Source organism: Lepisosteus oculatus, chromosome 13 (assembly GCF_040954835.1).
Source record: "Lepisosteus oculatus isolate fLepOcu1 chromosome 13, fLepOcu1.hap2, whole genome shotgun sequence".
NCBI lineage: Eukaryota > Metazoa > Chordata > Actinopteri > Semionotiformes > Lepisosteidae > Lepisosteus > Lepisosteus oculatus.
Window position 1 is genome coordinate 3595019 of NC_090708.1, and position 23875 is coordinate 3618893.

Below are 23875 nucleotides of genomic sequence, written 5' to 3' on the forward strand. Positions count from 1 at the left end.
CCTGGAAAAAGACCCCGCTTGGCGGCAGGGATCAGACTGGACTTTCCCTATCCAGTCTGAGGCAGCAGGCAGGGAGCGCAGGGCTACAAGTAGAAACTGAACACGTGAGTAAGGTAAGCCTGTCCCCTGTAGAGACACAAGACAGGACAGGACAGGCTAAAAGAAAATCAAAAGAAGAAATACGGCCTCAGGCTCGGGGTACAGTCCTCTCCAGGACTGCCAGTGTACGAATCCTCCCCTTCCGGGGCATTCAGCCCTGCTCGTCCCTTTGCGGGGATGTGCAGTTCTCAATCTGCCTTTAAAGACCCTCACAGCTGCAGCTCGTCCTTGATTATCCAGTGCAGCTGTGATTACAAAGGTGAGGCGTCACCTTTCCCCCAGGGCTCCGCCTCCTCACTTGACACGCCCCTCCCGTGTTGTGCCGCTGTCGGTGTGGATTCTGTATGTTCTCTCCACTTTCACGTTGAATTTCTTTTTGGGTCCCGTAGTGTTTTCCAAACCTACAGTTATGCCAGTTAGATCAGATTGATCTCCAATGTTCTGTGATGGGCTATCCATGGAGTAACAGTTCTTTGCTCACCTTCAATAAGAAAAACAGCTTTCTGATAATGGATAGTTGGAAACATGGATAGAGATATAATTACAGTATATAAGACATTAGCATACTAATAAATCATTACAGATGCTTGTTGGGAAGTGAAAATATTGACACTCAAAAATATTGTAACGCATACGGCCGACATTACAGGTTGTGCAAGCCGGCTTGCCAGCGCTGTGACATCACGCCCTTCCCTCTGAATAGCAGGGAGATCTCCCTTTAGCTCAACTGACTGGTTCCTGTTGAATGATGCTGGAGGCCCAGGTTTTAGCCCCCAGCAGTGGAGGGCCAAACTGAGGCGGCAGTGGCGAGGGCACATACCCACGTGATCCCAAAAGCGCTACATTATTTAAGATATAAATATATTATGATCACTGTCTAAATAGACTTTGAAGGCATTTTGCCCATCAAATGCTTTTTTGTATTCTTTTCAGGTGTAATTAATATAATGTAACATTTGGGAGCAAAAATGCAGAACAGCAGTCCAAAACTAGAGGCTAAAATTGCAAATATCTCTACTGCTACAGTGAACTTTCCTGGGGAGCTGATATAAGCTGGGATGAAAGTCAGCCACACTGCGCAGAATATGAGCATGCTGAATGTAATGAATTTGGCTTCATTGAAGTTATCAGGCAGCTTCCGAGCCAGAAAGGCAAATATTAAGCATACAGCAGCGAGGAATCCTATATACCCTAACACAGCACTAAATGCTTCTGTAGATCCCAGGTCACATTCTAATATGATTTTTTCCTTATAATAATTCATATTTTTCTTTGGATAAGGAGAAGATGTAGTCAGCCAAATGATACATATTAAAGCTTGAATGGATGTGAATGAAAAAATGCTTAACCTTTGTTGTTTGGGCCCAAACCATTTCATAATGTTATTGCCTGGCAGTGTAGCCCTAAAGGCCATTAACACCACTATTGTTTTCCCCAGAACACAAGAGATGCACAGGACAAATGTGATCCCAAATGCTGTGTGGCGCAACATACAGGACCAGTCAGAGGGCTGGCCAATGAAAGTAAGTGAACAGAGGAAACACAGGGTCAATGAAAAGAGCAGAAGGAAACTCAGTTCAGAGTTATTGGCTTTGACAACGGGCGTATCTTTGTATCTAAAGAAAACAATGGCTACAATGATGGTTATTAATGTTCCAAGTATAGAAAACGATGCTAATAGTGTTCCCATTACTTCCTCATAAGAAAGGAATTCAATTTCCTTGCAGATGCACTCATCTCTCTGTTTATTCGACCAGTATTCTGGATGGCATTTCAGACAATCAACAGAATCTACAAGAAATAAAATGAGAGATTATTTCCCAAGGTTAGATACCAGCATAAAGTGCTCTCCAGATATGTCCATAGAACAAGTCAGTGATTGGATAATAGGTCTTGTTAAAAACAATATTATACTGGAATTGTAACAAATTATTTGTATTATTATAGTAAATTATTATTTTGCTTTATTTTTTTTGTATTTTTCAAGTTGTACACATTATCCAACCTTTTTCGATATATTATGTAAGATTGCAACTTTGTTAAGCCAATATATATATATAATTGAAATCATTTGATACATGTTGTATTGAAGATACGTTATTCTTTAGAAAAAAAAGCAATAATTTGAATCATGTGTAGAGCATATAAATGCCATAGATTATGTGGCCTAGTGCCCTGTGATATCATACTAGAGGCTGCAGTAACAATGAGTTTGCCATTAGATGGAATCATCATTTTAGTATAATTTCAAAGTCTAATTAAGTCATGAACATTTCACCTGTTGTTAAGAAGTCAATCACTGAATATATGATTTATTGTTTTATTATAAGCATGGATTGAGTTTGTATTGGTAGGGTTGGTTATAGAGTGAGAGTATCAGATGTTAGACTGAGTGTGATGGATCAGGAGTGCAGGTAAACACTCCTGTTCTCTGTTTAGAGTGGTACTATGGAGGAAATTGCTTTGTCTTATTTTTTTTTATTTTTGATAAGCATTTAGTTCTGTTATATTTCAACCTGTAGTAAAGTATTCACATTATCTGGGATCAGATGCATTACATCAGCTGTGGAATACTTTGTCTGTGTCTGTAAAAACAGTTTGAGTAAATATTTTTTGGATCCTAGCTAGAAACTTACTTTAATGTACTGTCTTTTAACTAATTATAGCTGTAGTTTAACCTACTTATTTTTTAAATTTTATTCTTCTGATGCACATTGAGATGTAAGGCATAAAATGATGCTTTAGAACAAGTGAAAATAAAGCATCATCAAAGCTGAAACATATTATGAAACAGCACAGGCACCTTTAATTCATTCTAAGTGTTATTCACAAAAATCAGTAATTTAGTTTAATTGTGATTGAGTCCTCTAGCAACTTAGATTTTTGCTGAGACAGCTAGGGTCTCCCAGAGTAAAATGTTTGTCTGGAGCACACTTGTCTAATATGTTTCAGGATTCATTTCCATCTAATTCCTTATTACCACTCTGATGATTGTGGTTTTGCAGTCTGCTTAGAAAACAGCAGGCCCCAAAGCAGGAAATTAAAAGGCAAGTATTAACAGAACAGTCACAACACCTGTTGTGTTGCTGATTTCTCCTTCAGCACATGGTACACAGTCAAAGCAGCAGACAGGCCTTCCCTTCTGAACAGCCTTCCGAGTGCCTGGAGGACAGCTCTCACTGCACACTGACACAGGCACCTGGGGAATGAGAGGAATTAAGTCTCACTCTTATGAGCTCCAACAGTTTAAAAAATAGTGCTACAAAGATTTGCAGTGTAAACATCTAATACATTCTATTTTGCATTTTTCATATTATAGGGAATATTGTGTTACATTTGCACAACTCAATTGCAATTGTGTTGTTTGTGTGTATCAGAATCAAACTACCTAATACTATATGTAACAGGGTACCATTACTTTATTGTGTTGATTTACATTCTTTTAATAATTATATTAAAATACATTTGCCATGAAAATAGTTAATGAGGTATGGCCTCTGAAGCACTTCGTCGCCTTTGTCATGAACAAGCTCTATTCACGTTAGTTAACTTAAGTTCAGGTTAAGTTCACCTGAAACCTTAAAGAGGTGTATACTGTATGCTTATGTATAATTACCAAAAATTGTTTCAATTTAAATATCCAAAATCACGTTGATCCAACATTTTTGGCTTATTTAGCAGGGAAAATACACATACAGTATGGACAATTCAGTTTTCATGTATTCCATTTAATTTTATTTAATTTCAATTTTGAAGAATTTTCTGAAACAAGAACACAGATCTGTAGTCTCTTTGATACTAAATGAAACAGCAGCAAATTGCTGTGAAAGTCAGCCTTACCTTGTGTGTGTTGTGTGCCCAGACAGTGCTGACATTGTTTAAGATTAACTGCTGGCCTTCTGGCAAAGAGGTATCATAGAAGCCGACAGTGACAAATTCAATCCTGCCATCTTTATTCATCTGCCAGTTTAGCAAGTCATACTTTGCTGCTGGGTCTCCATTTTCATCAAAGTAAACTTCATCGCCTTCTTTGGTTTTGAAACGAACATTTTTCAAATGATGTAGTACCTGCAAAGTGAGAGAGCATACAGTACAAGTGGGTTTGAATAAAGAAGTCCTTTAGTCTTCATTACGATCTGCTGTTTCCTGGGTCACCTTACCTGCCATGGATCAGTCCTCTTCTCGTTCACACATGTCTCATTACCAGAGTGACTGCGGTCGGGTGTGCAGTTGAAAACACCATGCAGTGCATGGGCTACAGCGTACACTCCTTTATAGACATTGCTGAAAATTTGCATCAGCGATAAATCTGTGTAGGTGCTGTTGACTTCACTTAAGTCTTCTCTGCCAGTACACGATGTAGCATTTTTAACATTCTCGTAGGTAGGAAATTTACAACTGAACAATGTTTCCCAAAATTCTTTGAAAATGGTGTTTCCAGGAGAGTTTGATGGTAAAACATTCAGTAAGAATTCTTTCAAACCTCTTACTTCAGCTTTAGCAATCGCAAATCCTATTGCCCCACTCAATACATTGTGCCCTTCTACTGAGGCAATGTAAGAGTCAGAAATCCAGGACTCACTGCCTATCCACTGAAAGCCAGTGATGTTATGATCTGAGAGCTCCTTTAATAAAACATCCATATCCATGTGAGAAAGGAAAGCTACAATTACCTTTGAAGTTGACTTCTTTATTATATCTAAAATTCTGAGAACTTTTTCCTTTGAGTAAGTTCTAAAGAACGGCTCTGAATATTCAATGCAAAGACCTTCTTGTTTTGCAGCTTCCACAAATGTAGCTATCCCATTATTGCCATAATCATCATCACTTCTAATGGCTCCAACCCAGGTCCAACCAAAGTGTTTCACCAGCTGAGCCAGGGCTCTGCTCTGATAATAGTCACTGGGGATGGTTCTGAGAAATGAAGGGAATTTGATTTTGTTGCTTAAACATGCACAGGTAGCAAAGTGACTGATCTGTGAAAGAATCAAATTTAATAAGACATTTTTAATATGTAACCATAACAGTGTAAATGAGAAACAAACTATGAAATGATCAAAATCAAAATATCAAAAGATTTTTTTTTGCATTATTACCACAGGTATGTAAAAAGGTCCCACAGATGCTGAAATCGCCATAGTAGGTGATGATGATGTTTCTCCTATTATAGCTTGAACTGCAGCTGATCTTGTGCAGGCCTTGTCAGAGGCTGTTTCTTCATAGCCATTTGCTAAAGCCATTGCAGCTCTTATGGCCAGGCTCACTGACCCACATGAATCATAGATTCTATAACCCAGTGAAATGTTCGGGAGAATGTCTGTGCTGTTATTTATCTCCTCTATAGCAAAGATCATAGTCTGAGCATATTGAAATGACCTGAAATTTAAACTAGAAGAAACAAAGAAAATAATTTCATGAGTGAACATGGCTGGTTTCTGCTTTTATTCATATTCAAAATTCCTTTGCATTTTTTAATGATCCGGGTTCTTCATTTTATAAAAGTATAGCATGTGTAATCAGAAATCCATAATTCTCTTTTGTTTTATTTCATACTTGAATTGTATGAAGCATTAGCATCTTACTTTATGCATTTCAGACGCTCTGGCACCTGTGAGAAAGTAAGCTTTGTATCATTCCAGCTGCTGTGAAATGAAAATATCCCTCCAATTATAATGTCTCCATCCTTTGACAACTGTGGATATTCAGGTTTTCCTTGTAGTCTGCATAGCTGGTCATCAGCACTTGCCAGAGCAGCAATCAGCACAATTTCCAAGAGCATTGCACAGTTTCTTTTATCTCCATTCTGTTTATTGCTATATGGAGTCTTTTTATAATAGGCTGTGTGTCACAGGTGCTCAAAGAGACGTTTAGTTAATCTTGTTCTTGCTAAATAATTAATTCTCAATGGCAAACTTAAAGAGAGTCGCAAGGGAAAGAATGAACAGCCAAATAGTATCCTTTTCTGGGCCACTGTGTTTTTGGCTTATTTGGTGCTCTTGTCTGTACAGACGTACAGTACCTCCTCAGATTGTTGGAGCTTGATCTGTAGATACTCTACCATGCTTGGCCGTTTGATTGCTTTACAGTGTCATTTCATAAATGTAAATAATAGAAATTATACTACAATTAGCTGTATTTAAAAGATGTTTTAAAAAGTAGTGTATTATTTTTATAGAAGGAACTCTATTATTGTAATAGCCTTGCTCCCTTATTTTTTAAATACAGGGTGAGTTGAAAGCTACTGTAGAAAACATCAGCACATTTAATGGATAAGCACTGCTGATTAATGGATAAGCCTGCAGATGCTCGGAAAATTTATATGTATATAGATGCTAAATGTCCATAATTCTGTAGAAATTTACAGTTGATTAAAACATAACATGTCCTGTGAAATGTTTGGTTTGACAATGAAAAACTAAAAAGAACAAGGAATTGTAAACATTTTTTTCATATTAAAATTTTAATTTATATTTTACTTTACTTTATAGTCCCCAACATTCTTCTAAATATTTTTGAACTTATAATGTTTATCTCACTCCCATGTTTAAATTCCATACATTTATGAAGGGACTGTTGAGTAAGTGGAGCTGTTAGTAATTTGTATTTTTTTTAGCTGTCTTGTTCAGCTTTGCTGAGCAATAACATTCATAGATCGTACTGTGTAAGAGACCCTGGCAACCAGCCTTGTTTTAGAGTTTTCTCTTGATAAAGTTTAGAATTAAATAACTGATCAGATTGCTTCGAAGCCTGATAAAACTGCTGAAAAAGAATGCTGTGTACAGAATGTGATCCTTGATTCAGTGCTGAAACCTGTGATATTTTGGTGAAGCATTTCCATCAGAAAGTTCAGTTCAATATGTGACGTGAAGGCTATAATGACTTTGGAGGTGGAGTGTTTTATAATGTTGACTATTCTGAGCAGTCTGTGGTGGGGCTCTGTCCTTTCTGTTCACTCACTGTCACCACTGTCTGCCCCAACCCAGGTCCATCCAAAGTCCCTGATGAGCTGATAGCCACTGGGGATGGTGATAAAATTGTTACAGTACATTGTCAACAACACTGGTTGCTCTGGTTGATTTAATTTTTTATATAAAAGAGTATTTTATTTGCAGCCTTTTTTATCTTATTAATGTACACTTCTGCTAAATTAAGGAATTTTAAAAGTAAAGGGAAATTTTGGTAGCTGAAAAGAAAAACGGAAGTATAACATAATATATACAGTACCTAACATAATGCATATTTATGAAAAATATATTTTACATATTGTACTGTAGTGGCCAAATTGTCTCATATGTAATATATACTTAATGTACATACATCAGATGGTATTTTTAGTTAAATATTAAAAACAAAGTGCACAGTATTACTCCTTCTTCATAAACATTTTTTCCCTGAAGGTTTTTATGTTTTTAACTTCTGGATGTTATGTTGGAAAAGTTTTGATGTATTTTTTCTAACAACTGTATATGAAGTTTATTACTTCATAAAATGCTATAATGTTTTATCATTTTTCAAGAATACATAATAAGAACACTGTACTTGCTCTTGTTATTGTGATGAAAAAAGTTGTAATACTGATTTAATACCACTTAATAGGGAATATCAGTATGGAATGTAATTAAAGAGGTTTTGGCAGCTAAAAATATCACTTGTGGATATTTTGGAATCATTTTGACATTCATTTTAATGACTTTTGCAGTCCTTATAGTTGTAGTAGACAATGAAACGCTCATAGATTGTAATGTAAGGGGTTGTCCCCAAGTGGCAGTTTAGCACAGTGGTTTAAACAACTGCTTGCTACTCGGATTGTGACCAGTTCAAACTCTGGACAGAATATTGCTTTGTATTTTTTACATAGCTATACAGATAGATAAAAAAGTTTATTATTATTATTATTATTATTATTATTATTATTATTATAGATTGTTGTGAATGTGATGTGCTTCGTTCAGGTTTACCTCCACACTGAGAAGATCTTGTCTTAAAAGATATTTGTCTTAAGATTTAGCAACCCGTAATCAAGAAACCATTTTACTTGAAATTTTGATTACAAAATCTATTTCACACATACTATACTTTAGTGGCTTGAAATCCATGCGGTTTCATGCTGTATGTACAGTATTCAGTATTTTTACAGTACATGATCACACTACAGTTAATTGACCTGTGCACTACTGTTTCGATATACAGTATCTGTAGATATGGCTTCATGGGATTCGCGTGAGTGGAACGTCGGGAGATGATGTTGACCGTCATGTTTCCATGTGGGCTCGTGACCTCGTCGCTCCACCCCGCCCGTTAGTCCACAGCACCTGGGCGGGAACCCGGATCTCCGGTGTAACGGAACAGGGAACCAGCCGGTTGAGCTAAAGGAGACCTCCCTTAGCCCAGGCCCAGGGTGATGACATCACCGTGTCCGTGTCCAAACTAGCTCCGATACACCGAGACGCAGCGAGTGTTTTGTTTTGATTATAATATGAATGAGTCCCTGAGGCATACCGCCCGAGGTTTTGGAATTATAAAAAATCAACCCTTTGCTGAGTTTGCACAAGAGGAAGGGGTGTGTTTTGAGTGGTCGTGTATGACTTGCAAAATAGCTGAATTTGATCAACTTAAAAATAAATTTGCTTAAGAATTTTAAATCTGTCTGCATGACTGTATTGTAGCCTATCTCATTGAGCAAAACGTTACCTTGCTCTTCCAGTTTTAGCAAATGAGTTTGTGTTAACACACATACGTTTACTACTTTCTTAAAATCTCAACACTTCCAACACCTACTGTGATATCCGATCCAAATTTAAGGTCTGCTTTGTTATGTGAAATATTTTTGACTTTTATTAATTCCAAGATCCTGACTGATTTAACTTTCTCTTTGTCTCATTTAGCCAACAGCAAAAAACATAAGATGTTCTGAAGTTAATCTGTTTGGAATTTAATTTCGTATAAAACCACTAACATTGACACAGGAGCCTTCCTCATTCGAAGTAATTATAAACCAGCCATATAATTTTCTACAGAACAAAACATGTGATAAGTGTAACATAAAAAGTTATGTAAATTTGAGACCATCACAAGGTGATTTTTTTTTAAGATATGTATACAAAGCTTTATTATATTATGTCACTGAATAAAAATTGCATTTGTAGTAGTAAAATAAGAATGCAGTGCGGCTGACAATGTGGCAGTCTTTAGTATGACATCAAACTGATGTGCAATGAAAGGCCTGTGTTTTGAATCAGGTCTTGAGCCTCTGTTGTACCAAGGCTGAAGTGGGAGCAGCCGCGGCGAGAACCGGTACAAATCGACGCCCTGTCTGAAGGGTCGGAGGCACCGGTGTGAGGCTAGAGAGAACCGAAGGAAAACAAAACATAAAGGAACAATACAAAATTGTGCTGTTAATTGAGCGGCGTCCATCCTGGAAAAAGACCCTGCTTTAGCAGGCAGGGAGCACCGGGCTAAAAGTAGAAACTAAACACGTGAATAAGGTAAGCCTGACACAGGACAAGACGGGACAGGCTAAAAGAAAAAAAAAAAGAAGAAAAAACGGCCTCAGGCTCTGGGTACAGTCCTCTCCGGGACTGCCAGTGTACGGATCCTCCCCTTCCGGGGCGTTCAGCCCTGCTCGTCCCTTTGTGGGGATGTGCAGTTCTCAATCTGCCTTCATCTCGTCCTTCATTCCCTGGTGCAGCTGTGATTACAAAGGCGAGGCGTCACCTTTCCCCCAGGGCTCCGCCTCCTCACTGGACACGCCCCTCCTGTGTAGTGCTGCGCTGTCGGTGTGGATTCTGCATGTTCTCGCCACTTTCACGCTGAATTTCTTTTTGGGTCCTGTAGTGTTTTCCAAACCTACAGTTATGCCAGTTAGATCAGATTGATCTCCAATGTTCTGTGATGGGCTATCCATGGAGTAACAGTTCTTTGCTCACCTTCACCATGTTGTAACAGAAAGAATAAGGTTCTGGATCCCGAGATGAAGTTAAACAGATGAGTTTATTGCATGCAAGGAACAATAAAGCCGAAGTCTTGTTTCCCGCAAGAAACAACAAAACCGAAGTATTGTTCAAAGTGCCGGTACAAACTTTAGGTTTATATAGCCCTTCCTTACAGTTTCTGACGTCACTCGTTATTACGGTAAAGAGAGGAGGTCAAGTGTTTGGCCAGTTTACAGCTTTTTGACCAAATGGTCAGGGATTAAGTCCCCAGGGAGTTTCTTAGCTCGCATCTGGAATTCTCATCAGTTCTCCCGTTCCTGAAATAAACTCCTGTTGCTTAGAAGTCTAATCTTCAAGCAGAAAGGACTTAATTTAACCCCCATCTTTACATTTTGTATTTTACTTCAACTAAGAAAACCAGCTTTCTGATAATGGATAGTTGGATACATGGATATATACAATCACAGTATATAAGACATTACCATACTAATAAATCATTACAGATTCTTGTTGGGAGGTGAAAATATTGACACTCAAAAACATTATAGATTATAAATATATTATTATCACTGTCTAAAGAGACTTTAAAGGCATTTTGCCCATCAAATGCTTTTTTGTATTCTTTTCAGGTGTAATTAATATAATGTAACATTTGGGAGCAAAAATGCAGAACAACAGTCCAAAACTAGAGGCTAAAATTGCAAATATCTCTACTGCTACAGTGAACTTTCCTGGGGAGCTGATATAAGCTGGAATGAAAGTCAGCCACACTGCGCAGAATATGAGCATGCTGAATGTAATGAATTTGGCTTCATTGAAGTTATCAGGCAGCTTCCGAGCCAGAAAGGCAAATATTAAGCATACAGCAGCGAGGAATCCTATATACCCTAACACAGCACTAAATGCTTCTGTAGATCCCAGGTCACATTCTAATATGATTTTTTCCTTATAATAATTCATATTTTTCTTTGGATAAGGAGGAGATGTAGTCAGCCAAATGATACATATTAAAGCTTGAATGAATGTAAATGAAAAAATGCTTAACCGCTGCTGTGTGGGGCCAAACCATTTCATAATGTTTTTGCCTGGCAGTGTAGCCCTAAAGGCCATTAACACCACTATTGTTTTCCCCAGAACACAAGAGATGCACAGGACAAATGTGATCCCAAATGCTGTGTGGCGCAACATACAGGACCAGTCAGAGGGCTGGCCGACGAAAGTAAGTGAACAGAGGAAACACAGTGTCAATGAAAAGAGCAGAAGGAAACTCAGTTCAGAGTTATTGGCTTTAACAATGGGTGTATCTTTGTATCTAAAGAAAACAATGGCTACAATGATGGTTATTAATGTTCCAAGAATTGAAAACGATGCCAATAGTGTTCCCATTACTTCCTCATAAGAAAGGAATTCAATTTCCTTGAAGATGCACTCATCTCTCTGTTTATTCGACCAGTATTCTGGATGGCATTTCAGACAATCCACAGAATCTACAAGAAATAAAATGAGGGATTATTTCCCAAGGTTAGTTACAGTACCAGCATAAAGTGCTCTCCAGATGTATTCATAGAACAAGTTAATGATTGGATAATCAGTCTTGATAAAAACATTATATTGGAATTATTATTATTTTTATTATCATGATAAATTATAATTTGGCTTCTCACAGTTAGCTATTATGATCACAACTTTATTTTTTTGTAGTTTTCAAGTTGTGCACATTATCCTATACAACCTTTTTTGATATATTATGTAAGACTGCACCTTTGTTAAGCCAAGATAGATACAGTATATATATATAACTGAAAATAATTTGACTCAGGTTGTATTGAAGAGAAGTTATTCTTTAGAAAAAAACAGCAGTAATTTGGCCACTAGGTGGAACCAGCATTTTAATATTATGTCAAAGTCTAATTAAGTCAGGAACATTTCACCTAAGAAGTCGATCACTGACTATATGATTTATTGTTTTATTATAAGCATGGATTGAGTTTGTATTGGTAGGGTTGGTTATAGAGTGAGAGTATCAGATGTGAGACTGAGTGTGATGGATCAGGAGTGCAGGTAAACACTCATGTTCTCTGTTTAGGGTGGTACTATGGAGGACATTGCTGTTTGTCTTATTTTTTATAAGCATTTAGTTCTGTTATATTTCAACCTGTAATAAAGCCTTTACATTATCTGGGATCAATGCATTACATCAGCTGTGAAATACTTTATACTGTATGTGTCTGTAAGAAACAGCTTGAATTAATATTTTTTGGATCCCAACTTTGATGTACTGTCTTTTAACTAATTATAGTTTATTGTTATTTAATTTTTTAGATATAAGGCATAAAAAGATGTTTTAGAACAAGTGAAAATAAAGCATCATCAAAGCTGGAAAATATTAAGAAGCAGCACAGGCACCTTTTCATTAATTTCTAAGTGTTATTTTAAAAAATCAGTAATTTAGTTTAATTGTGATTGAGTCCTCTAGCATCTAAAGGTTTTGCTGAGACAGCTAGGGTCTCCCAGAGTAAAAGTTTTGATTGGAGCACGTTTGTCTAATATATTTCAGGATTCATTTCCATCTAATTCCTTATTATCACTCTGATGATTGTGGATCTGCAGTCTGCTTAGAAAACAGCGGGCCCCAAAGCAGGAAATTAAAAGGCAAGTATTAACAGAACAGTCACAACACCTGTTGTGTTGCTGATTTCCCCTTCAGGACACAGTATGCAGTCAAAGCAGCAGACAGGCCTTCCCTTCTGAACAGCCTTCCGAGTGCCTGGAGGACAGCTCTCACTGCACACTGACACAGGCACCTGGGGAATGAGAGGAATTAAGTCTCACTCTTATGAGCTAAACAGTTTAAAAAATAGTGCCACAAAGATTTACAGTGTAAACATCTGATCCATTCTATTTTGCGTTTTTCATATTATAGGGAATATTGTGTTGCACTTGCACAACTCAATTGCAGTTGTGTTGTTTGTGTGTCTCGGAATTAAACTAAATTAAAATTTAAAAATTAAATCTAATACTATATGTAACACGGTACCATTATATTATTGTGTTGATTTACATTTTTTAACAATTTTATTAAATTACTTTTGCCATGAAATGAGTTAATGAGGTTTGACCTCAGAAGCACTTCTGCACCTTCGTCATGAACAAACTGTATTCAAGTTACTAAACTGATGAGTGACAGAATCTAATGGTTCACCTGAAACCTTAAAGAGATGTACTGTATACTGTATATAGTATGTACAATTCAGTTTAGATGTATTCCATTTAATTTTATTTCATTTCAATTTTGAAGAATTTTCTGAAACAAGAATACAGATCTGTAGTCTTTTTGATTCTAAATGAAGCAGCAGCAAATTGCCGTGAAACTCAGCCTTACCTTGTGTGTTTTGTGTGCCCAGACAGTGCTGACATTGTTTAAGAGTAACTGCTGGCCTTCTGGCAAAGAGGCATCATAGAAGCCGACAGTGACAAATTCAATCCTGCCATCTTTATTCATCTGCCAGTTTAGCAAGTCATACTTTGCTGCTGGGTCTCCACTTTCATCAAAGTAAACTTCATCGCCTTCTTTGGTTTTGAAACGAACATTTTTCAAATGATGTAGTACCTGCAAAGTGAGAGAGCATACCGCACAAGTGGGTTTGAATAAAGAAGTCCTTTAGTCTTCATTACAATCCGCTGTTTTCTGGGTCACCTTACCTGCCATGGATCAGTCCTCTTCTCGTTCACACATGTCTCATTACCAGAGTGACTGCGGTCGGGTGTGCAGTTGAAAACACCATGCAGTGCATGGGCTACAGCGTACACTCCTTTATAGACATTGCTGAAAATTTGCATCAGCGATAAATCTGTGTAGGTGCTATTGACTTCGCTTAAGTCTTCTCTGCCAGTACATGATTTAGCATTTTTAACATTCTCGTGGGTAGGAAATTTACAACTGAACAATGTTTCCCAAAATTCTTTGAAAATGGTGTTTCCAGGAGAGTTTGATGGTAAAACATTCAGTAAGAATTCTTTCAAACCTCTTACTTCAGCTTTAGCAATGGCAAATCCTATTGCCCCACTCAATACATTGTGCCCTTCTACTGAGGCAATGTAAGAGTCAGAAATCCAGCCCTCACTGCCTATCCACTGAAAGCCAGTGATGTTATGATCTGAGAGCTCTTTTAATAAAACATCCATATCCATGTGATTGAGGAAAGCTACAATTACCTTTGAAGTTGACTTCTTTATTATATCTAAAATTCTGAGAACTTTTTCCTTTGAGTAAGTTCTAAAAAATGGCTCTGAATATTCAATGCAAACACCTTCTTGTTTTGCAGCTTCCACAAATGTAGCCATCCCATTGTTGCCATAGTCATCATCACTTCTAATGGCTCCAACCCAGGTCCATCCAAAGTGCTTCACAAGCTGAGCCAGGGCCCTGCTCTGATAATAGTCACTGGGGATGGTTCTGAAGAATGAAGGGAATCTTCTCCTATTGCTCAGACATGCACAGGTAGCAAAGTGACTGATCTGTGAAAGAACGATCAAATTTAATTAAAAAAATTAATATGTAACCTTAACAGTATAAATGAGAAACAAACTATGAAATGATCAAAAATTTTTTTGCATTCTTACCACAGGTATGTAAAAAGGTCCCACAGATGATGAAATCGCCATAGTAGGTGATGATGATGTTTCTCCTATTATAGCTTGAACTGCAGCTGATCTTGTGCAGGGCTTGTCAGAGGCTGTTTCTTCATAGCCATTTGCTAAAGCCAATGCAGCTCTTGTGGCCAGGCTCACTGACCCACATGAATCATAGATTCTATAACCCAGTGAAACGTTTGGGAGAATGTCTGTGCTGTTATTTATCTCCTCTATGGCAAAGATGATAGTCTGAGCATATTGAAATGACCTGAAATTTAAACTAGAAGAAACAAAGAAAATAATTTCATGAGTGAACATGGCTGGTTTCTGCTTTTATTCATACAGTATTAAAAACTCCTTTACATTTATTAATGATCCAGGTTCTTCAATTTATAAAATTATAGCATGAGTTATAAGAAATCCATTATTTTGTTTTGTATTCTTCCATATTTGAATTGTATGAAGCATTTGCGTCTTACGTTATGCATTTCAGAGGCTCTGGCACCTGTGAGAAAGTAAGCTTTGTATCATTCCAGCTGCTGTGAAATGAAAATATCCCTCCAATTATAATGTCTCCATCCTTTGACAACTGTGGATATTCAGGTTTTCCTTGTAGTCTGCATAGCTGGTCATCAGCACTTGCCAGAGCAGCAATCAGCACAATTTCCAAGAGCATTGCACAGTTTCTTTTATCTCCATTCTGTTTATTACCATATGGAGTCTTTTTATAGCAGGCTGTGTGTCACAGGTGCTCAAAAAGACATTTAGTCAATCTTGTTCTTGCTAAAGAATTAATTCTCAATGGCAAACTTAAAGTGAGCCGCAAGGGAAAGAAAGAACAGCCAGATACTGTAGCGTCCTGTTCTGGGCCACTGTGGTTTTGGCTTGTTTGGTGCTCTTGTTTGTACAGACGAACAGTACCTCCTCAGATCATTGGAGCTTGATCTGTAGATGCTCTACCACGCTCGGCCATTTGATTGCTTTAATGTGATTATACTGAAATTAGCTGTATTTAAAATATGATTTGAAAAGCAGTGTATTCTTTTTAAAGAAGGAACTCTATCATTATAATAGTCTTGCCTTTGTAACACACATTATTTTTTAAATACAGGTGAGCTGAATGCTACTGTAGAAAAAAGTAGTACATTTAATGGATAAGCACTGCTGATTATTGGATCCGTAAGCCTGCGGATGCTTAGAAAATCTATACATATACTGTATAGATGATAAGAAGAGAGAGATATATATATATCCTTAATTCTGTAAAAATTTACAGTTGTTTAAAACATAAAACATCCTGTGAAATGTTACTGTAGGTATGACAAAGAAATACTAAGAACAAAGAATTGTAGACATTTTTCATATTAAGTTTTAAATTTACATTTACTTATGCTTTATAATCCCCAGCATTCTTTCAAATATTTTTGAACCTATAATTTATTTAGTTTATTTAACTTATTTCCACTTTTTTCACTTTATTTCCATGTTTAAATTCCATACATTTGTGAAGGGACTGTGGAGTTTCTTTTATTTGAGTACTGTATATGGAGCAGTTAGAAATTTTTATTTTTTTAAGCTATTGTAGGTCTTGTTCAGTTTTGCTGAACATAGATCGTATAAGAGTCCCTGGCAACCAGCCATGCACTAGAGTTTTCTCTTGATAAAGTTAAGAATTAATAAACTAAAAGAAAAAAATAACTGATCAGATTGCTACAAAGCCTGATAAAACTACTGAAAAAGAATGCTGCGTATGTGATCCTCGATTCACTGCTGAAACCTGTGATATTTCGGTGAAGCATTTCCTCGACCAGAAAGTTCAGTTCAATATGTGACGTGAAGGCTATAATGACTTTGGAGGTGGAGTGTTTTATAATGTTGACTATTATGAGCAGTCTGTGGTGGGGCTCTGTCCTTTCTGTTCACTCACTGTCACCACTGTCTGCCCCAACCCAGGTCCGTCCAAAGTCCTTGATGAGCTGATAGCCACTGGGGATGGTGATAAAATTGTTACAGTACATTGTCAACAACACTGGTTGCCCTGGTTGATGTAATTTTCTATAGAAAAGAGTATTTTATTTGTTGCCTTTTAATTTTTGTCTAATTAATGTGCACTTCTGCTATATTAAGGTTAAAAGGTATAAAGGTTTTGTTTTGTGTTGTGAGTACAGTAGGTCTTTGCTGCAATGGTACTCTGGTGACTGTTAGTTGACATGCCTAGCATTAGTTATTCATTGTAAGTTTAAGTTGCTAAGACACAAAGTCTCAAAGGCATAGATTGTTAAATGACTGCTAACATTTTGCTTTTAATTTTATGAACACATTCAAGGAGCTGTCTGAAAGACACTTGACTTTGAATTGTCCTCGGTTAGTTTATGTTCTAACATATTAATAACACTGTGTTTCCGTGCGGTGCATTCAAAATATCATTGCAAAATTATTTCTAAATCTGGACAGTTGAGTTTTAGTCCTCCATACCTGTATTCCATCTCTATTTTGACTTCTGGCCTTTTTTAGAATAATTTTTAGAAGAATTTGGGATCTGGGGCTGAGAATATTTCACTTTATGCGGAATACATAGTAATGTGGGAATGTTCGGCAAATTTGAATAACGGGCTCTGGTCCCAATATTTCTTTTCTATTTAAAACAGTGTAGATTTTGGAAATGTGCTAATGCTCCTTTGCCAGCTGAATCATCTCTCTGTTAAAAGCCATGTCTTCTTTACAGTACAGTATGCCATTATTCACCACGCAGGATGCACAGTGTTTCTTCTCATTGCACGCTGCTTTATGAACAGTAGTTCACTCACCAAAGACACTTGTTTTAAGGTGGCACTTGTTATATGTTAGATGTGCGTTAGGTGTTAAATTGCTTCATTTAATCTGTTTATATACTGTGTACTGTATGTTTAAATCCACTTAATATGGAATATTAATATGGGAATTTTAAAACTAAAGGGAAATTTTGTACCTGTACCTAATGCAATGCAAATTTCAGCAATGTGTAATCAGAAAACAAATTAACTTTAAATTTTGGTTGTGAAAAATATATTTTACATACTGTACTGTAGTGGCTTTAAAGCCATACGGTCTCATATGTAATATATACTTAATGTACATACTGTACAGTAGATGGTAGCGATAGCTAAATATAAAAAAACTAAGTGCACAACAGTATTCCTCTTTCTTCATAAACATCTTTTGCATAAAAGTTTTTAAGTTCGTAACTTATGGTGGTTATTTTGGAAATGTTTTGATGTGTTTGTTCTAACTATATCAAGTTTAAATACTTCATAAAAAGCTATAACGTTTTATCCTCTTCCAAGAATACATAATAAGAACACTGTACTTGCTGTTGTAAAAAAAGTATTGATTTAATTGTTGTAGTACTGATTTAATACCACTTAATGGGGAATATTAATATGGAATCATGTAATTAAATCAATTTTGGCAGCTAAAAATATCACTTCTGGATATTCTGGAAACATTTTGACATTCATTTCAATGACTTTTGCTGTTCTTATACAGTAGTTGTAATAGACAATGAAATTATCATAGATTGTAATGTAAGGGCTTGTGCCCAAGTGCCCAGTTTAGCACAGCGGTTTAGACAGCTGCTTGCAACTTGGAATGTGACCAGTTCAATTTCCGGACAGAACATTGCTTTGTATTGTTATTTACATAGCTTGGCAGCCTATCAATGGAGTAACAGTTGCTTGCTCACCTTCACTAAGAAAACCAGTTTACTGAAAATGTATAGGTAGAAACATGGATATATACAATTACAGTATATAAGACATTACCATACTAATAAATCATTACAGATGCTTGTTGGGAGGTGAAAATATTGACACTCAAAAATATTGTAACGAATACGGTCGACATTACAGGTTGTGCGAGCTGGCTTGCCAGCGCGGTGACGTCGCCGCCCTTCCCTGTGAACAGCAGGGACCGCAGCCTTTGAGCTGAGGGAAGATATCCCTTTAGCTCAACTGGCTGGTTCCCTGTTGAGTGATGCCGGAGACCCGGGTTTGAGCCCCCAGTGGTGGAGAAATCCTGAGACGGCAGCGATGAGGGTGCATGCCCAAGTGATCCCAGAAGTGCTACAATATAATAGATTATAAATATATTATGATCACTATCTAAATAGACTTTGAAGGCATTTTGCCCATTAAATGCTTTTTTGTATTCTTTTCAGGTGTAATTAATATAATGTAACATTTGGGAGCAAAAATGCAGAACAACAGTCCAAAACTAGAGGCTAAAATAGCAAATATCTCTACTGCTACAGTGAACTTTCCTGGGGAGCTGATATAAGCTGGGATGAAAGTCAGCCACACTGCGCAGAATATGAGCATGCTGAATGTAATGAATTTGGCTTCATTGAAGTTATCAGGCAGCTTCCGAGCCAGAAAGGCAAATATTAAGCATACAGCAGCGAGGAATCCTATATACCCTAACACAGCACTAAATGCTTCTGTAGATCCCAGGTCACATTCTAATATGATTTTGTCCTTATAATAATTCATATTTTTCATTGGATAAGGAGGAGATGTAGTCAGCCAAATGATACATATTAAAGCTTGAATGAATGTAAATGAAAAAATGCTTAACCGCTGCTGTGTGGGGCCAAACCATTTCATAATGTTATTGCCTGGCAGTGTAGCCCTAAAGGCCATTAACACCACTATTGTTTTCCCCAGAACACAAGAGATGCACAGGACAAATGTGATCCCAAATGCTGTGTGGCGCAACATACAGGACCAGTCAGAGGGCTGGCCAATGAAAGTAAGTGAACAGAGGAAACACAGAGTCAATGAAAAGAGCAGAAGGAAACTCAGTTCAGAGTTATTGGCTTTGACAATGGGTGTATCTTTGTATCTAAAGAAAACAATGGCTACAATGATGGTTATTAATGTTCCAAGAATTGAAAACGATGCCAATAGTGTTCCCATTACTTCCTCATAAGAAAGGAATTCAATTTCCTTGAAGATGCACTCATCTCTCTGTTTATTCGACCAGTATTCTGGATGGCATTTCAGACAATCCACAGAATCTACAAGAAATAAAATGAGAGATTATTTCCCAAGGTTAGATACCAGCATAAAGTGCTCTCCAGATATGTCCATAGAACAAGTTAGTGAATGAATAATCGGTCTTGTTAAAAACAGTATTATACTGGAAATGTAACAAATTTTTTTTATTATTATAGTAAATTATTATTTTGCTTTTTTCAGTGCTGTAACAAAGTGCATCTTTGTTAAGCCAAGATATATACAAGTATATATATGTATAACTGAAAATCATTTGATACAGGTTGTATTGAAGAGAAGTTATTCTTTAGAAAAAAAAGCAATAATTTGAATCATGTGTAGAGCATAAAAATGTCATAGATGATGTACAGTAGTGCCCTGTGATATCATACTAGAGACTGCAGTAACCATGAATTGGCCACTAGATGGAACCATCATTTTAATATCATGTCAAAGTCCTGTAGACACTCCTGTTCTCTGTTAAGGGTGGTACTATGGAGGAAATTGCTGTTTGTCTTATTTTTTTATTTTTGAGAAACATTTAGTTCTGTTATATTTCAACCTGTAATAAAGCCTTCACATTATGTGAGATCAATGTGTTACATCAGCTGTGGAATACATTTTCTGTGTCTGTAAGAAACAGCTTGAATAATAATTTTTTGGATCCCAGCTAGAAATATTTTTATTCTTCTGCTGTACTTTGAGATGTAAGGCATAAAATGATGCGCTTTAGATCAAGTGAAAATAAAGCATCATCAATGCTAAAAAATATTAAGAAACAGCACAAGCACCTTTTCATTCATTTCTAAGTTTTTTTAATCAGTAATTTAGTTTAATTGTGATTGAGTCCTCTAGCATCTAAATGTTTTGCTGAGACAGCTGGGTCTCCCAGAGTAAAATGTTTGTCTGGAGTTCTCTTGTGTTCTCTAATGTATTTCAGGATTCATTTCCATCTAATTCCTTATTATCGCTCTGATGATTGTGGTTTTGCAGTCTGCTTAGAAAACAACAGGCCTTGGAAAAAACCCCAAAGCAGGAAATTAAAAGGCAAGTATTAACAGAACAGTCACAACACCTGTTGTGTTGCTGATTTCTCCTTCAGCACATGGTACACAGTCAAAGCAGCAGACAGGCCTTCCCTTCTGAACAGCCTTCCGAGTGCCTGGAGGACAGCTCTCACTGCACACTGACACAGGCACCTGGGGAATGAGAGGAATTAAGTCTCACTCTTATTATATTGCAATTATGTGAGCTCCAACAGTTTAAAAAATAGTGCTACAAAGATTTGCAGTGTAAACATCTAATCCATTCTATTTTGCATTTTTCATATTATAGGGAATATCGTGTTGCACTTGCACAACTCAATTGCAGTTGTGTTGTTTGTGTGTATCAGAATCAAACTACCTAATACTATATGTTACAGGGTACCATTATATTATTGTGTTTATTTACATTCTTTTAATAATTGTATTAAATTACATTTGCCATGAATTGAGTTAATAAGGTTTGGCCTCACAAGCACTTGTGTTCACATAGAACATATTTTTGTGCCTTTGTCATGAGCAAAATCTATTCAAGTTACTAAACTGATGGTGACAGAATCTAATGGTTCACCTGAAACCTTAAAGAGATGTATATTGTATGCTTACGTATAATTACCAAAAAATGTTTCAATTTAAATATCCAAAATCAAGAACACAGAACTGTAGTCTTTTTGATTCTAAATGAAGCAGCAGCAAATTGCCGTGAAACTCAGCCTTACCTTGTGTGTGTTGTGTACCCAGACAGTGCTGACATTGTTTAAGATTAACTGCTGGCCTTCTGGCAAAGAGGCATCATAGAAGCCGACAGTGACAAATTCAATCCTGCCATCTTTATTCATCTGCCAGTTTAGCAAGTCATACTTTGCTGCTGGGTCTCCACTTTCATCAAAGTAAACTTCATCGCCTTCTTTGGTTTTGAAATGAACCTTTTTCAAATGATGTAGTACCTGCAAAGTGAGAGAGCATACCGCACAAGTGGGTTTGAATAAAGAAGTCCTTTAGTCATCATTACAATCCGCTGTGTCCTGGGTCACCTTACCTGCCATGGATCAGTCCTCTTCTCGTTCACACATGCCTCATTACCAGAGTGACTGTGGTCAGGTGTGCAGTTGAAAACACCATGCAGTGCATGAGCTACAGCGTACACTCCTTTATAGACATTGCTGAAAATTTGCATTTGAGATAAATCTGTGTAGGTGCTGTTGACTTCACTTAAGTCTTCTCTGCCAGTACACAATGTAGCGTTTTTAACATTCTCATGGGTAGGAAATTTACAACTGAACAATGTTTCCCAAAATTCTTTGAAAATGGTGTTTCCAGGAGAGTTTGATGGTAAAACATTCAGTAAGAATTCTTTCAAACCTCTTACTTCAGCTTTAGCAATGGCAAATCCTATTGCCCCACTCAATACATTGTGCCCTTCTACTGAGGCAATGTAAGAGTCAGAAATCCAGGACTCACTGCCTATCCACTGAAAGCCAGTGATGTTATGATCTGAGAGCTCTTTTAATAAAACATCCATATCCATGTGATTGAGGAAAGCTACAATTACCTTTGAAGTTGACTTCTTTATTATATCTAAAATTCGCAGAAGTCTCTTTTTTGAATAGGTTCTAAAAAACGGCTCTGAATATTCAATGCAAACACCTTCTTGCTTTGCAGCTTCCACAAATGTAGCCATCCCATTGTTGCCATAATCATCATCAGTTCTAATAGTACCGATCCAGGTCCATCCAAAGTGCTTCACCAGCTGAGCCAGGGCTCTACTTTGATAATAGTCACTTGGTATAGTTCTGAGAAATGAAGGGAATTTGTTTTTGTTGCTTAAACATGCACAGGTAGCAAAGTGACTGATCTGTGAAAGAGTGAACATATTGATCGAGAAAATGTTAAGATGTAACCATATAATTGTATTAACAAACACCAACAAAATAAGAGTATTTTGTGCATTCTTACCACAGGTATGTAAAAAGGTCCCACGGATGCTGAAATCGCTATAGTCGGTGATGATGATGTTTCTCCTATTATAGCTTGAACTGCAGCTGATCTTGTGCAGGGCTTGTCAGAGGCTGTTTCTTCATAGCCATTTGCTAAAGCCATTGCAGCTCTTATGGCCAAGGCCATTGAGCCACATGAATCATAGATTCTATAACCCAGTGAAACGCTCGGGAGAATGTCTGTGCTGTTATTTATCTCCTCTATGGCAAAGATGATAGTCTGAGCATATTGAAATGACCTGAAATTTAAACTAGAAGCAAATATATTTGTGAGTGAGCAAGATAGTCTTATACATTCCTTTATATTGAGTACTCCTAAACATTTATCAATACATCAAATTTCAAATTTCCTATTTTATTTATAATTGCAGCTTTGTTGTATATACTGAAGTCAGAAACTATAATCCTCTTTCTTTGGTTCTTTTACTCTTGAATTGTATGATGATTTAAAGGCTTCTTACTTACTTCAAGCATTTCAGAGGCTCTGGCACATGTGAGAAAGTGAGGTTTGTATCACTCCAGCTGCTGTGGAATGGAAAAATCCCTCCAATTATAATGTCTCCATCCTTTGACAACTGTGGATATTCAGGTTTTCCTTGTAGTCTGCATAACAAGTCATCTGCACTTGCTAAAATAGCAATGAGCACAATTTCCAAGAGCATTGCACAGTTTCTTTTATCTCCATTCTGTTTATTACCATATGGAGTCTTTTTATAGCAGGCTGTGTGTCACAGGTGCACGAAGAGACATTCAGTTAATCTTGTTCTTGCTAAAGAAGTAATTCTCAATGGCAAACTTAAAGAGAGTCGCAAGGGAAAGAATGAGCAGCCAGATAGTGTCCTTATCTGGGCCACTGTGGTTTTGGAGCTCAAATCAGTATAAATGTACAGTACCTGTACAATACCTCCTCAGATCATTTGTTCTCAAATTATTTGTTTCTTTTTATTTCTTAAATACAGTATGTGATTTCAGATCTGGTTTTCACTGTGAAAATTGTTTAATTTTAATTGATGAAATATATATTTTTGTGAGAGCAGTGCATTGTTTGTAACCAGGGGAACATCCTCTGCCTTGACACCAGCTCCCTGACTTTTAATGTGTTAGTTACCAGAATGCATTGAGGGAAAAAACAGCTAATG

At 36.9% G+C, this 23875-nt stretch overlaps 3 protein-coding genes across 3 annotated transcripts; all 3 read right to left on the reverse strand.

Moving 5' to 3' along the window:
• Positions 1–976: 976 nt before the first annotated feature.
• On the reverse strand, positions 977–5468 carry LOC138242195 (extracellular calcium-sensing receptor-like). Its single transcript, XM_069197573.1, has 5 exons — positions 5196–5468; positions 4260–5075; positions 3940–4167; positions 3175–3298; positions 977–1890 (listed from the first exon to the last, which is right to left on the reverse strand). Exons 1-5 carry the CDS (start codon positions 5451–5453, stop codon positions 977–979), a joined length of 2340 nt encoding a protein of 779 aa, XP_069053674.1. The 5' UTR covers positions 5454–5468.
• Positions 5469–10604: 5136 nt separating this feature from the next.
• LOC138242233 (extracellular calcium-sensing receptor-like) lies at positions 10605–15342 on the reverse strand. Its single transcript, XM_069197698.1, has 6 exons — positions 15146–15342; positions 14655–14946; positions 13734–14549; positions 13414–13641; positions 12712–12835; positions 10605–11518 (listed from the first exon to the last, which is right to left on the reverse strand). The coding sequence occupies exons 1-6, from the start codon at positions 15340–15342 to the stop codon at positions 10605–10607; spliced, it is 2571 nt and encodes an 856-aa protein (XP_069053799.1).
• A 3463-nt stretch (positions 15343–18805) lies between these two features.
• On the reverse strand, positions 18806–23398 carry LOC138242234 (extracellular calcium-sensing receptor-like). The gene is made up of 6 exons (XM_069197699.1): positions 23202–23398; positions 22696–22987; positions 21779–22594; positions 21459–21686; positions 20772–20895; positions 18806–19719 (listed from the first exon to the last, which is right to left on the reverse strand). Exons 1-6 carry the CDS (start codon positions 23396–23398, stop codon positions 18806–18808), a joined length of 2571 nt encoding a protein of 856 aa, XP_069053800.1.
• Between the last annotated feature and the right edge of the window lie 477 nt (positions 23399–23875).

Coding starts and splice junctions, on each gene's coding strand:
- LOC138242233 (XM_069197698.1), bottom strand. CDS start 15,342: ATGCTCTTGGAAATTGTGCTGATTGCTGCTCTGGCAAGTGCTGATGAC. Junction 14,550..14,654: donor GACCTTTTTACATACCTGTG/GTAAGAATGCAA, acceptor GTTCTTTCACAG/ATCAGTCACTTTGCTACCTG. Junction 13,642..13,733: donor AGAGGACTGATCCATGGCAG/GTAAGGTGACCC, acceptor CTCACTTTGCAG/GTACTACATCATTTGAAAAA.
- LOC138242234 (XM_069197699.1), bottom strand. CDS start 23,398: ATGCTCTTGGAAATTGTGCTCATTGCTATTTTAGCAAGTGCAGATGAC. Junction 22,988..23,201: donor GAGCCTCTGAAATGCTTGAA/GTAAGTAAGAAG, acceptor ATTTGCTTCTAG/TTTAAATTTCAGGTCATTTC. Junction 20,896..21,458: donor GGGTACACAACACACACAAG/GTAAGGCTGAGT, acceptor CTCATTCCCCAG/GTGCCTGTGTCAGTGTGCAG.
- LOC138242195 (XM_069197573.1), bottom strand. CDS start 5,453: ATGATCTTTGCTATAGAGGAGATAAATAACAGCACAGACATTCTCCCG. Junction 5,076..5,195: donor GACCTTTTTACATACCTGTG/GTAATAATGCAA, acceptor ATTCTTTCACAG/ATCAGTCACTTTGCTACCTG. Junction 4,168..4,259: donor AGAGGACTGATCCATGGCAG/GTAAGGTGACCC, acceptor CTCACTTTGCAG/GTACTACATCATTTGAAAAA.